We start from the raw sequence: 15,799 nt of genomic DNA, 5'->3' as shown, positions 1-15,799 counted from the left end.
CATTGAACTTAAAGGTTGGCTTTTAAAAACATTATTCCTATTAAAACAACAGAATTTGCTTCTCAGCCACTTGAAATTTGACTCTCCTCACAGGAATAAGTACCTTCCAATGGAGTAAGGACTTAATTCATCTTTTCTCTGGGCTCACAGCAATCATTATACACAAATGTGCTTATTTATCAAAACAGTAAAAGACTCATTCTGCAAGCTCTATTTTAGATTCACATGCAAGATTCTCAGCATCTTCAAAGAAGAGCCATTCAAAGACTCTAAAACCTCAAACTCACTTGATTTTTATCTTTTTCTGCGCTCTTGCTCTCTCGCTTGTGCTCTCTGTCTATATATATATATATATATATATATATATATATATATATATATATGTATATATATATATATGTTTTGGTAGGTAGAATTTTCATTGACCAAAATCAAAAGGAGAAAAATTTTAAAACAAACAAATTTAAAAAAGCCAGATATTTCAAGCAGGGCGAAGAACTGGCAATGGGGCCCTTTCCTTAGAAAGAAAAATATGAGACGAAAACATTCTTAGAATTCCTTGCCATCCAAGAATCTTGCATTTGTTGTTAAAGCCACTAGCTTTTCATTGTTAGGTAAATGAGGAATCTGAGCTTTTTCCTACACCTTGGGAATACTCCCCTAGATAAATAGAGCTCAGCCTGTAGTCAGATAACAACTAAATAAAGAGCCATCTTTTAATAGCTGAAGCATGTGATACTGAACAGCCCCAGTGGACAGAGATAAACGGAGAAGGAAAATTGGTTGATTTCAAGAAAGACATGGAATCACCTTCTGGGCTGACCCAAGTTGTTTAAGATGATGAGTGGCTATGGAGGTGACAAAATTTATTGGCCTGAAAGAAATATAGAGAAAATAAATAAGCTTTGTTAGCTTCTTTAGTGAAAAAAACTGTGTGCAGTGAATTTCCTCCCTAAGATTGGTGTGCATAGCCTGATGTCAGTTTCCCAAATATATCACCTTACAGAGAAGCAAAGACTCCGGAGCCATCTTAAGCTGTGTCTCTAAGCAATTCTAAATAGAAAGCCCAAGAAATTGAGACAGGAAAGGAAATATCCTTTTCTTACACTTTTGGTATCAGTTTCTTCTTAGTGCATCCGTAGCTCCCTCATACTACCCCATAATCTTTTACTATTTTTAGTCTCCTTACATATCTGACCATAGTAGACAGGGTCCCTTTTACTTCAGAATAGTCTCAGTATGAGGTGTTAACACTTGGTAGGGGACTAAGGACATCACATGTGAACAGTTTAACTTGTTTTTAATGTAAGTACGATGGAATTCCATGGGACCCTTCGATGCTAGTACCAACCAGGCTTTGTGTTTGACCAGGCAGTAGTCATACATGAAATTTGCTGGCAAAGTTGAAGATGATATCCTTCATCTCTGCCAAAAGTTAAACACTTAAAGATTATGTAATTTGATATTTACCCTTGAACTTTCTTTTCCAAGGTTGTTCATTGTATTCCACATAAATAGGGGTAAAATTTTAAAGGGCTCTTTTCTATTTGAATGTCAATGCCTCAAACTATTTTGGGTGTGTTTGAATTCAGTCATTCATTGTACCAGCAACAGCCTCTGTATCCAAGAATCTATTTCTATATACTAGCACTCTCCAGAAACTATTTTCCATGTTGAAAATTCAGGGAAGGGATGGAAACATTGAAAAGTACATTCCTTGTTGCTAGAGTATAGAAACTTTACTATGAAAATAAAGGTGTTTCTTTTAATTCAGTACTAATAATTGAAGTCATAAAGTGTCTCAAGTACATTAATTTAATCAATACCACAGATTTCTGCAATTGCTAACCTGGTGAAGAAAATAAATTAAAATATTTGAGTTATATAAAAATATTTTTAAAAAGCCAATAGATTTGGGACATACTATTGCTGATTTATCATTATTATAGATATGTACCTTCCCCCCCCTTAGCTTTGCAAAAATAATAGGAAATGGAAAATGTTATGTGTTTACAATTTGAACTGAAATGCATGAAAACAAGAATGGGTTAAATGTCTTTTCTTGAAATGATGTAACTTACAGAGTTTCACCGAAGAATAATAGCTAAGATTCTACAACTCAGAAGAATCAAAAGATACTGCAGTAACACAAAATTGACTTTTAATGTTTGTTTACCAGTTCATTGTATCTTACAGAAAATGAAAACATTTTTTTTTTTTTTTTTTTGGTAATACAGATTGGTTTTTCTCCTCAGATTTGTACTCAGTAGGTATTAAATGCCTTTAAGTACTGATTGTTCTTTTAATCAGGTGGTTTAATGACTTTTGAATTTTGCATTTCTTTTGTTGTACATCGTTGCTGCTCTGGCAGTAGTGAGCTATGATACAGTTCACTTATCAACAAAATTATGTCAGTTATCCATTGATTGTTCTTGATGCATTCTATGCTGAAAACTGACAGGTCATTCCCTTTTAATCCTCCCCTCCTTAGTGGTCAGCTACTCCATGAGACCACCATATTCTTTGGAGCACTGAAATCAAGAAACCCAGTATGGCTGCCAGCAACCAAATCAGAATCTCTTTTGAGTCTACTTCTAATTGCCAAAATAATAAGCAACTATATTATTGCATACAATAAAGCTTTAACAGGTACCGGCCCCCTTTCTATGACAGAAAGTTTGAATTTACAAATACCATATTTGACTAAAAATTACTGTGATAAAATATGGCAGCAGTCATTTAAAGATGGTTTCCAGTGTTAATGTGACTTATTTTCATTTCCATTCCTTCTTTTCATATGAATCATTTCTTTTTGTGTTTTCAAATGTAGGTAACTCAGTGGAATTTTCAAATCAACTTTGTTCTTTATATGGGCCACAAGTGTTAATTATGGACAAAATGATCAAAACAGGATTTCCTAACCCAGACTCCCATCTCATCCCTCTGATACTCTTGGAACCCTAGTCTGAGGAGTAATTTCTGAATTTGTCAGTGCTATGCTGACTTTCTGTTAGGAATTGTATTTGGATAACTTTTCTTTTTTAGAAATTCTTGATGAGATATCTTGGAGAATGAAGTAGGAAAATAGACATTGGTGGAAAACAGCAAAATAAGAACATTAAAAAAACCCTTACTCAGGTAGAAGTCCAAAGGGATAAGAGGATTCTGATCCTTGGAGGGAAGTCAGAAGATAAAAATTCTGCCCAGCAGTATTCATTCTGTTAAGGTTTTTTTTTCTTTCTTTTTTTTCTTTTTTTACAAGCATGGAAAAATGGTGTGCAATCAGTATAGATTTTATTTAGCTAACAGTCACTCCAGAGATTTTGATCAGCACCAATTCCAATACTAGTAAGTATTCAAAAGTTAAGAAACACTACTATGCTTAATATTATAAAGGTAGAGTTCTGCAGCAATAACTGAAAATAATATATCTGCCTCAACAGAAATTTGTTCCCACTTGGATTTCCAATAAAATTCTTGTAATGTGGGTCATAATCATTCAAGTATGGGCTTCCTCCAATAAGCTAACCCCCGTATTGGAGGTGTTAAAGTTGTTATTTTGGAGATACCCCTCTTTAAATAATATATTCATCTTTTCCTAGACCGTTCAGGTATTTTTAATTTTGAAGTTTGAGTTCTAGTTATATCAGCAGTGTGTTTGAGTTGAACTTCACAATCTCTTTGGATTTATATTTTTGTACAATTTGCATATCCAACCTAATGTAAAAAGTGCATGCATACATTGTCTTCTTTAAATATTAAAGCATCGGGAATTTCCCAGATCTACTTCGACAAAAGAAATGGCCTACTTTTATTTACAATATTTTGTCTAAATAATGTATGGATATAATTATGGTTTCATGGACTTCCGATTGTTCTATACCTTCCACATATGTAACTCTACATTTATATAGAGTGAATTTATTAGAATTATTACAGAGCTTTAAATGCAACCACAATCAATTCAGGAAACAGATTTATTTACTCATGTTCACGGGAGGAAAATCTACATAAAAACATTCATGAAAGCATACCAGCTATGTCATACTTGGATTATTATACTAAATCCCATTTATTAGAACTCATTGCGAAACAATGGGAAACCATGAAATGTAATTTGAATACAAATATTGGTCCCTGCGGGGTCTCAACAGTCATAAAAATATAGGAAAACAGAGCTTTATTTAATATTGGAGCTGCTAATGTCTAAAGTTGTTTTTCTGAAGCTGGTCTTACCCTTTCATTTACAGCCTTGAAGATTTTAGTGTAAACTCTTTCTTTGCTGAGAGCTTCCACATTTCATTTGAGCCTAATGACGACCAGCAAGGAAAGTGATATCATTGACCACATTTTCTATATGGAGGAAGGTTTAGAACCACTTGTTCACTTTTTTCCTCCCACACAGGCACCAGTTGGGCTTTCTAGTAAACATACAAATAAGAATAGTAAGAATTTTGAATGTCGGGTCCGTATTTGTTTAGGCAAGTGTATAGTTATACATTATTTTGGTGATTTAAATTTTATTCATGTAAGGTAAATAAGGAAATATTAAATAGTTTAAAGTTATTTTTATAGGACAATAATATTTCATAGGCTAACATAAAATCAAGCTGCTAAATTTTACAATTTTTCTGTCCAGCAGTTTATCTATATAACTGCCCTGAGTAGATGCTAATGCTGCTTAGCAAACGGCCCTTAGAATTTAAATATAATTCAGTAAAGCTACTCAAAAGATAGAACCATTCTTCTCAGGCATGTGTAATTTTAATTAAAAGAAGATAGGAGTCTTTCACTGGTTAAATATTATCTGCTTATTTACGTTTCGTACTTCATATAAATGGGGTTATTAAGGAGTTTTAACTGTGCTTGTTAATATGCATTGGAGTCCATATGAATTTTTTTAAATTTTTATTTCTTGGTCAAAAGGCAGGATTTTTAAGAGTAAAACATTGTGTCTATTGCAGACTTGAAATAATATCTTTTAGAAAAGTGTAGATTGTCCCATGTGTAACTGAGTTTTGTGCAATCTCTCAGAATCTCAGTTTATGTAAAGAAGCCTGTATTTCAAATCTGTTGCTCTAATTTGCTGATTGTAGTACATTTCAAAATTGTACAAATGTGTAAAATTTGTGCTTGTGGGAGCTGCTGCTCTGAGTAGCTGTGCTTCCCTTAATTTAATCCTAGCAATTCTCAAGCTATCGCGTGCCCCATTCATGAAAGGATACTTCGCTGGGATGATGTAGCGGAAACAGTTTGGCTCTAAAGCCTCCTTGTGTAGCGCTTCCCTTAAAATTGTATTAATTTATAATATATATTGAGTGATAGCTTTACAAAAAAACCAAATTGATGAATTGGTCTTTATGAAAATGACTCTTTACAGTAAGTAAAAAAGGGTTATCACAGTTTTGGTAAAACTTGCATGAGTTCGTATTGAAAAAAAAAAAAAACACCTTTCACATGTTCTCAATGACCTTGACACTGGCGTGCTCTAGGGGCACCCTCAGTTGTATGCTCTGAAGCAGTAGACGCCATACAGCTTATGCTTTTTGTCTGGGAAACCCACAAAGCGCACGGCAGCCTCAGTAGGACTGCAGCGCCTTCTTGGCCTAGAGATGGGGTAGCGGACACTGCCATCGGCCAACCAGCCCGCATCACAGCGGTCGTATCCCAGAAGTTTCCAGGCAGCGAAGATCTGGCCCACTTTGGCAATCTGAGCACCATCGTTGAGACAAGCCTGCACCGCTTCATCATAGGTCAGCTTGGTGGGGTGGATCAGGTAGTAAAAACGGCCTGTGGAGGAGGAGAGAGAGAGCGCGCGTCAAAGGCCTGTCTGCGACTGCGCCGTACAGAGACGGAAGGAGCCCAAACGGAGGCGTTTCTCGAGGGAGGGGGATAGAGAGCAATGTCTATAAAGCTCTGGGAACATAGGATTGTCACTTTAATGTAGTGCCCCTCAGTCATTTGCTGTTAAATTAACTTATTCCTTGCCCCTTAGTATGTGTTCAGACATGCCCTTTTATAGCTTGAAAACAGAAAAGGGAAATGACAGTTGCAGTTTCTGTTAGCTAATTAGTGACTCAAAGGGCCCTTCTGTAGCACTAGAGCGAGAATTCCATGTTAAAAGCAAGAGCTATTTAAATTCTAGCTGTAGCAAGACTGAGCCCCAGCACAAGTTTCTGGAGAGGCAAAATTTGAATGTGAAAAGATCAAAACACATTCCTGACATAAAAGTCCATTTAAAAAAACTCAAAAGCCCTCAAGTCCTTTTCATTACAGGTATCAATAAGACATTATTCTTATTCAGAGACTACAGTATGAAAATGCAAAAAATACAGGAAGTCACTTGCCATAAATAATACGGACTCAGAATGCGAATCCAGTCTGTTCACCTACTAGCAAAGAGAATGAATTTTTTTTTTCAACTTCTCTCCGTGGGAGCCCTGACACCTAACCATATCTTGATTTCACAAGAAAGAGCAAGTTAGTCTCCACCACTTACTGAGTAAAGTTCATTACTGAGATGCCTTCAATGTGTATTAAATATGCATACAATGTGTGAAGTATGACACCGACTGCGGTGAAACAATGAAGATTATCTTAGACTTTTAGTTTCAGGTAGCATACAGTCACACTCTTTTATCTGATTACCCTTTGCAATGTGATGTCTTCTTGCCCTCCATTACCTACAGATTATTGAAGAATAAATTAATGCTTGCCAATTCTTCCGTGACTAAAACAATGTGATTTGGAGGGAAGGTAGAGGCCACCGCAACATTAGCTACAAGGTTCGTTCTGTCATCCACACCAGAGGTCCCCAAACTGGAGCACAAGAGTCCACTGGAGTTTTGTTAGAACACAGCCACACCCATCCGTGTAGAATTGTCTATGGCTGTTTTGTGTTACAGTGTACAAAACCACATTGACTGGTTGCAACAGAGACCCTGTGGCCCACAAAACCAAAAATATTTATTATCTGGCCCTTCACAGAAAGTTTGTTGATCCCTGATCCCTTGCTATTTTTCCTAAACCATGTCATCAGGGAACAAAAATATAAAATGATGGGGCCAGTGTTGGCTTTATGGATGTGTGACCTGTACAGTTACACAGGGCCTCATGCTTGCTTTAACCTACTGCTGTCACCATCTTAAAATTCTTAAATTTTTTTTAACGTTTATTTTTGAGACAGAGAGAGAAAGAGCATGAATGGGGGAGGGTCAGAGAGAGAGGGGGACACAGAACCGGAAGCAGGCTCCAGGCTCTGAGCCATCAGCCCAGAGCCCAACGTGGGGCTCGAACTCATGGACCGCGAGATCGTGACCTGAGCTGAAGTCGGACGCTTAACGGACTGAGCCACCCAGGTGCCCCAAATTCTTAATTTTTGTATGAGGAGCCCTCATTTTCATTTTGCACTGGGCCCCACAAATTACGTAGCTGGCTCTGGATGGAGCAAGACAGGGCTGGGGGTTACATGGAAGGCAATCAGCAACACCGAGGCAACCTGATCTCTCTTCTGCTTTCACATCCAGTGTTACTGCTACTTAATTTTTCTTGCCAAGTTCTCTTTACTCTGAGCTCTCTCCTGATGGTGCCCTTTGCTGACCAACCCTGAACATAACTGGCTTTGTAATTTAGAGAAGGAGAGTATGACTCGGAAGCTACCTTCACTTCATTAAGAGCTCTGTATCCCAGGGCACGCATCTGTATTGCGCACAGGGGCAGCAGCATCTTTGTCAATAAGAAAGAGAACCCTTACAGTTTAAACTATTTTATGATAATCTGATGCAATAAAACCTAAGAATAGTGGCAATAAGCATTTTTGCTTGCCCTGGGTGGATATTTTAAAAAAATTATGACAGTGAAGAACTTTACATGTTCAAACGGGAACAGTGTATCAAAACCATGTTCTTTTCTAATTGGTAAGATTAAAAGTTGAGCGTGGCATTAGAGTATGCATTGGTCCCCAGGATAGGAAAGAAGGCAGTACAGTTAATAGCTTACCATTGAAGTTAGATGTAAAACAGAAAACATCGTATCTGCTTTTATCTTTGTCCCAAAACCCGTAGTTCCTGACACCGGGCACCGTGTTCTGGCCTCCACAGGGTTCCCTGGGCTTTGTGATGGGATATTGCACAGACCCGTCACTGAGCCAGCCAGCGTTGCACCAATCCAGCCCGCCCCGCCAGGCGTCATACAGCTGGTCAAAGGAGGCAATCACAGCATCCTGGTCCAGACAAGCCTGCTGTGCCTCGTGAAAATTGAGATTGTAGCGCCCCAGTCGTGGGAAGTAAGGGAACACCACACCTGTCCAAAGGAGAGGCCAAGGGATTAGTGGTACAAAAAGGAACAACTCTGAGCAAATGCCACTTGATTGGTGAAAACCTAACAGAATCTCCCTCCAATGAAGTTGCAGTTTTTGGTCAACTTGAAATGGTTTCTCACGGTCCCTTTTCCTCATCAACAGTGTCTCAGCTCTGAGCATGTCATAGTCAGCTATGCTTTTTCATAACTTTGGTGATTTTACCCTTTTGCTAAGAGCTCAATCCAAGCCTTAAAATTCTCTTTGCTGGAATGATTCATCCACAGGTTATGTTTTTCAAATAGCCTCCCTTGAGAATTTACCTTCTGCTACTAGTCACTAATCTTAAAAGGGATTTCTACTGAGTCCTTTTCAGCTGGGAAAAAGTCAATATTGAATACTAATAGTGGTAGAGGGTATAGAAACAGTGCTCAGAGAGAAGGTATTTTGTTTTTTCCATGTTTTTCTTAGTAATCTTTCTTATGTAATTAGTAATTTGTTTAATATAGCCTTTTAAATGTATGAACAAACACGGTAACAAATGATTCAAATGTAGGTATATACTTGCTTTTACATATGTTTCTAAAAACTTACAGAGAAGAAATTTTCATTTAGGAGGTTTCTTATTTGGAGAAACTCTAAAGTGAGTTTACATGTCTAGCAAAAACCTAATTAAGCACCCATACTTCATATTAATAAGATAATTCTTTCCAGTGTAGCACAACCTCCATAGAGAGTATCCTGACTTTATCATTTTTTTTCTGTTTATTTATTTATTTATTTTTTATTTAAAAAAAAAATTTTTTTTAACGTTTATTTATTTTTGAGACAGAGAGAGACAGAGCATGAATGGGGGAGGGTCAGAGAGAAGGAGACACAGAATCCGAAACAGGCTCCAGGCTCTGAGCTGTCAGCACAGAGCCCGACGCGGGGCTCGAACTCACAGACTGCGAGATCATGACCTGAGCCGAAGTCGGCCGCTTAACCGACTGAGCCACCCAGGCGCCCCTTATTTATTTTTGAGAGAGAGAGAGAGAGAGAGAGAGAGAGCGCGCGCGCGCGCGCGCGTGGGGGAGGGGCAGAGATAGAGAGAGAGGCAGAATCTGAAGCAGGCTTCAGATTGTGAGTTGTCAGCACAGAGCCCGAACTGGGGCTCGAACTCTTGAACGGCGAAATCAGAACCTGAGCTGAAGTCAGACGCTCAACTATCTGAGCCACCCAGGCTTCCTGTGACTCTTATCCATTTCAACTTTTAGTGTAGCCCTTAATCTTATTTTAATTTTTCTGTCCTTGAATGGTGCAGCTAAAATGAAAGGTTTCATTTAAAAATATTTCTATTACTATTTTTCAGCTTTCATATTCGTATATTGAAATTTGAAACTAGCTTTTAAAAACATTCTTTATTGCAAATTGAAAAATAGAAAAACCTTCCCAAAACTTGTCCTATACAAGGTAGATACAGAATAAACATCTTTTGAGTTAATGCCAAAGAATTAAGTAAAATATTTGAGAATGCAAAAGCACTTAACAAATGTGAACAGTGTGACTTCGGCACTTGACTTTGCCTGGGAAGATGCAATTACTTTCCAAAAGCATTCTTTTTGGTCAGATCATCACTAGCGGTCATTGAACCCTCTCATAACTTTCTGTACAATTTCCTTAAAGGATAATAATTACATCACAAGGAAGCAAAGTTGTATCATTTGCCGGACTTTAAGAAAGACCACTGCATCAAAATGTCTCCCCATAAAAGACTGTTAATTTACAAACATTAAAAAAAGGGGGTACACCTGGGTGGCTCAGTCAGTCGAGCATTGGACTTTGGCTCAGGTCATGATCTCATGGTTCATGAGTTCAAGCCCCACATCAAGCTCATTGCTGTAAGCACAGAGCCCTCTGTCCCCCTCTCTCTGCCCCTTCCCCACTCATTCTCTCTCTCTTTCAAAAATAAACATTATAAATAAATAAATAAATAAATAAATAAATAAATAAATAAAAGACTATTAATTTAGAGTGGTTATTCAAGGCCTTGCCTTGGATTTTTTACTATAATTAGAAATGATTAATACTTGAGCATGTGGAATATGAAAAATTGTCCCACTGACACAGTAATTGGTAGGTTATATCACAAGTGCTATTTTATGAGACCGCAGACCCTATTCAAGATGAATGTACAATTGACTAATAGTGTAACCAGGACACAGGAAATGTTTTCTTTTATAAGTTGTCCTGGAAGACTCTACAAGAAGAAATTTCAATAGCCTAAATCAAGTCCTGTCCACCCAGGGCCTCTGCAGGACACGTTTGTCCCTCTAGGGCAGTCCAGCTGGCACTCTTCACTGGAGGCAGAGATCCAGGAAGGCTTCCTGATCTCATCCTGCCTTCTCAGGTTCTTGGCTGAGGGATCTGTAAGCTGAATCAGAGCCAAAAGGAAGGAGGAAAAGACTCTGTCAGTTACCACTGCCCCCTGCAGTGATGGGGGTGGAGGGGAGCCTGAGATGGTTCTATCTAAGAAGACCTATTTCCAGGCATCCAGCTAAGAACCCCAGTTAGTGCTGGAAGGATCTGCTGTAGCCTTGCCTGTCCCCTCATGCCTTTCGTCCTCTTTGCTCAGAACTCCAGCAATGCCAATGAAAAGAGAAACAATTAATTTATCCAGTAGAGATTTCCTTGGCAGCTAGACCCCAAGTGAAAGGAAAATCTCAAAGTGTTTCAATCTGGAGAAAGAAACCATTTGGGTTGGATTTTGTTTCCCAGATGTCTCAAGATGGAAATAGTGGAGAATGTAGGATATTTTAATTTGTAATAATTTTAAAGACCTAGACAACCTTTCTGGTTTAAACTCACTGTGGTATATTTGGTGGACTATCATGGACATTAGGAAAAAATTTTCTTTAGTGGTTATTCTTGATGAACAATTGAATGTTACTGAAACACGATTGATTCAGTTCCAAATTTAGTGTACTGTATTTTTATTTAAGTTCTTTTCAAATTTAACATAACTTCATGCAACCCCTTCTTAAAATCAAAGTGAAACCCTATATGACAACTTTATTATTTTTTAATTGTAGGAATAAATGGTCAACTTATTGTTATACCAACTCAAAAGATTTACTTGAATTTTAATGTTTGATGATTATGGAAATAATACATTCCAGGCAAATCAGGGTCATTTTCTATGTCTTAGCCAAAGTTGTAGAAGTTTCACTGTATTGAGCACATTGGGTGGACACATTTCAATAATCTTGATTCTTACAAGCAGGGGCATTTCTGAAACTACATGTTTGTTAGCATTTTATTTATTTACTTGTTTTGCTTCCATCGAGTTAATATTTTAATATCTAAGACTATAATTGCAGAAACCTTGGCTCTGTGGAAAAATGTGTAATTCCTACAGCTGAATTATGGAGCAAATGGTTATTGCTTTCATCCAGCATTACAAAAATAAGAAAGGTTACACTTACACAGGTGACACCAAGGGTGTGTGATTATTTTCCACGTATGATTATTTTATAGTTATATGTCAAAATGTTATCAAAAACCATATCTTTTCCCATGAAGGGCTGGTATGTATCACAACAAAGGAGATTAATAAGAATGATATATTGTATGGAAAAGAATAATATCAAATGATGTGAGAAGTTCAGTTAGTTGAAGTATGTTTTGAAAACACATTCCTTAATATTTATAATTTCACAGTCCAATTCACCCTAGTTGTTGGCAAATAACAATTTGTTAGACACATAAGATGTTCATACCATGGCCCATATGAAAGCTAATGTAAATTTCAGTAACTTTATAAAGTAAATATATTCAATAGCAAAAAGACAGAAATCATGGAGTATAATTTTACTGTCTTCAGTGCCTATCAGTTCTGTACACATCCTGTACACATATATATCTGAAATTATTTTTCTATTTGTAAAAGTTCTCATACTATATTTTTGTATATTTGAAGCTGTTGTCACCAGTGGAAAACCAATACAGTGGAATGTCGGAAGCACAAACATCAATGTCTTTTTCGTATCTTTATTTATATATGTGTTGATTGCTGAGATGATTTCTGCAGACCCAGTTATTCATTAATTTCTGGTGACATGAATTTCTTCATTATATTGACATGAGGCTATTCTCTTGTTGGGTGCTGTTTTGGGCACGGTGGGTAATCGGGAGTAATCAGAGGGCGTTACCCTACCCAAGATTCTATATGAAGAAATTGTTTGCACGGCTAACTCCAATTTACATGTAGTTCAGTCTCTCAAAAAAATGTATAATTTTTTTTTGTCAGTGTGATTCAAAAAGTTCCTAAGTCACAACTAAGAGCAAGGCACTGTACTCGGTTCTCTAGGATACAGGTTTGGGGTGTGCCTGTTACTGAAGACAGCTCATGATTTGATATGCAATTTGAATCCAAGACAGAATAAAATCTTGGAACATAAATACAAAGCATATAATTTGGACATCTTGAAGAAGAATGATTTTTTCCTAATTAGAAAAATTCTTTGGAGAACATAGCATTTAGTCTCTAATAAAGGCCCAATATAATTTAAGACATTGTTACAATTACAGTTGAAAAGGCAGCATGGTCATGACATTTAAAATGATATTAGTTTTTCGTGCTCTTATTTATGCACATGAGAACATTGACAAGGAGCTTGAGTGAAAGCTGCCTGATTGGTAGATGGTGACATTAAGAATGTAAATGATGAAAAAAAGTCAAAAACTGGGGTGGAGCTAGTAAGTGGTAACTGCAAGCTTGCTTTTGCACATGCAGTTTATTTGAGCCTTTAAAACACACCTTGCTCCTCTATCCCAGACTATGTGGAAACTATCAAGTCACTTTCAGGCAGCAAGCAAGCTCCTGAAATTTTATCCTCCAAGGGTTAGCTTAAATTTTTTGTGTGCAATTGCATTTTAAAATATGTGTCCTTATCTCTTCTTGCAGCGGGTATAGATAAAATAATATGCTTTCTGAGTTTTTCTTGAAAAATATTCAGTAGAAATAGGGTTATATAAAGCAAGATAAAATGAGATGCCATCATCATAATTTCTGAAGCTGGGCAATAGTATATGGGGGGTCAGTGTTTCTACTTTTCCAAATATTTGAAATTGGCTATAATAAAAATTTGTATCCCACCCTATTGCTGAGCTTAGAGCCCTAACCCAGTCCAGGTGGATGCTGACTGTCTATGGCATCTGGTGTTCACATGTTTACCTTTCAGGAGTTTCTCTCTCATGCCCACAATGCCCTCTCCCTTGCTTTTTCACACTCTACCCTTTGGAAGGACTCTTTCATCTTTCATGGTCCAAATCAAGTGTTGCTTCCTACTTTTCATGGCCCCTGCATGGCAGGCATATTTTGTTTTCTGTATTTAAAAGTTTAAACCCCTTTTATCTAACATTCAATCACTTGTAAACTATTTACTGAGCACTAATTTTATTCTTGGCACTTGACTGCCCTCAAGTAGATTGTAGTTAGCAAGTGGAGACAAGCAAGTTTACAAATATTTACAAGACAAAATGTGATGAGAGCTAAATGGAAAGCTGTGTAAGGTGCTGTGAAAACATCACAGCTTAGGAGAGGAGGCAGAAGGTACGAGATAGAACTCTGATCTTATTCTCTGAAGATTTGTATTTTCTTCACTTGTTTAGAAATGGATTCATGTATATGAGGCTAAATGTTAAAATGTTAGCTTTTTCAAGGCAGGTCCACTGGTTACTGATGGCTTCTACCCTTTCTGTAGCACACAAGAAAGATGGAAAAACACTACCTGCAGTGAGGGGAATTTTAACAGCTACCATGAGTACACCAATTAATGCAGTATGACCGAAAGATAGTTTGTCGGTTATCTCCCAAATAACTCTGGGACCTTTAGGAATCCTCTCAAGCGGGGAGCTGCCAAAGACTGCTGTCTTTTTGAAGCCTCTGGTCTTCTCTCCAACAGAGAATTTCTCCTTCCCGTGAATCCCTGGATCATAGTGGATAAAGGCATAGGCTTCTTCCAATGCCTTGGTATCAAATTCTAATTCTAGCTCTTACCACTGGCCATGTTACCTTAGAAAAGGAGTTTTCCCTAAGTCTCATCTGTCAAGTGGGATTACTGCAAGTGGGCAAAATACATAGTGAGCACGATTATAGCAACTGGTTTGTACCCACTTACTTTACCAAATTCTACCTGATTTCATTTATTTATTTTAATTGAAGTGTAGTTGACCTACGAAATTATAACTTCTGCCTTATTTTAAAATACTTACTTTGTAAAGTATATTAGGATCTTTAATGGCCTGTAAGACTTTTGAATTAAAAGAACCAAGGCTTGGAAATCTTTATATCTCCTGGCACCAAAACAGTCCTTGGAAAAATATTTATCAGTTAAATTGGTTTCTTGGACACATTTGCTTGGCTCATATGCTTATGGGTTATATGGTATGGAAGTGTTCCAATAGGGCGGAAAGCATGATGATTTGGGATGGTGCAGGGCCTAGGCAGGAAAAAATTATTCTTCTTATAGTTCCTTTTCAGCACCTCTAATTATGTCTTGAGTACAGTCTCAGCTTGACCTTAGAGTGCCTCATCCTCTAACACATGAATCTCCTTTTCAAACAAAGGTAGAGCAGGTTTCATGCTCAAAGCTATTAGCACGCAGGTATCCAGGTGGAAGATAGAAGTATCTTATATTAGTTGTATTTATTTTTATGGTGTCCTTCTATTTCTGGTGAGTTATATGGGTTTCTATTCACTTAAAATTTCATTTTAAAATAAATGTGGAGAGACAGTAAATATGGTATGTGAATTACTTGGGTTTAGGAAATACATGGTATAGAAATAGAATTTTAGAAGAAAAAGTAACTCGATGGGTAGTAACAGTTCAACCTATTATTCGTAGAAAAGGAAGCCAGGTACAGTAAGTATAAATAACTTTCCCCAGTTATAAAACTCATACTGGCAGAGCTGGGACTAACCTAAGAGTCTTGGGACTACTAGCTCAAGGCTCCGTCCACTGTCTGATGCCCCTTTGATAAAGGAAATTGGCTGTCAATTCATATTTGATGGTTAACAGTCTTCTCTAAGCCAATCACTTCTTTTATCTTGAATAATGCTAATGTTTATGGATATTAATGTAAATCAATAAAAACTGAAAGTACAAGGTGACATATAATCAGGAGCCAAGAAGTACAACTAAAACACAAGAGAAGGTCACAAAGATGTACTTTATGATACTGTGCAATTTATTAGATACATAAAGCTAATAAATCTCCATACGTGTGATGGGATTCTATAGGATTCAGAAGGTCACATCTTCAGTGATGTGTTAATGAACCAACACACGTGTGGAAAAGGCACAAGTCTGTCCTAGATGTGAAAGGAGCTTCTAACAAACATATACCTATAGTTTATGTGCCTAAGGACGGAAAGTATTCCAACAATATAGCCATTAGTCATCCTTCAGTGTAAAGAAACACTGAAATTCGTGAATATGAGATATTTTGAGATATGAGAAA

General features: G+C 37.1%; 1 protein-coding gene across 4 annotated transcripts in view; it reads right to left on the bottom strand.

Moving 5' to 3' along the window:
- Window positions 1-3,963: 3,963 nt before the first annotated feature.
- HAPLN1 (hyaluronan and proteoglycan link protein 1) overlaps window positions 3,964-15,799 on the bottom strand; it is a 71,510-nt gene continuing 59,674 nt past the window's right edge. For all 4 annotated transcript variants that reach the window (XM_019462842.2, XM_019462839.2, XM_019462841.2 and 1 more), the window contains exons 4-5: window positions 7,999-8,301; window positions 3,964-5,790 (exon numbers count right to left, since the gene is read on the bottom strand). In XM_019462842.2, coding sequence (XP_019318387.1) covers window positions 5,501-5,790; window positions 7,999-8,301 — 593 coding nt within the window. In that variant the 3' untranslated portion in view covers window positions 3,964-5,500. The remainder of the gene's footprint in view (window positions 5,791-7,998; window positions 8,302-15,799) is intronic.

The sequence above is a fragment of the Panthera pardus genome, unplaced genomic scaffold (assembly GCF_024362965.1).
Source record: "Panthera pardus isolate Hobbes unplaced genomic scaffold, ASM2436296v1 HiC_scaffold_2, whole genome shotgun sequence".
In the NCBI taxonomy this organism is placed as follows: Eukaryota; Metazoa; Chordata; class Mammalia; order Carnivora; family Felidae; genus Panthera; species Panthera pardus.
The sequence above is the reverse complement of the archived record's forward strand: the minus strand, read 5'-3'. Positions and strand labels throughout refer to the sequence as shown.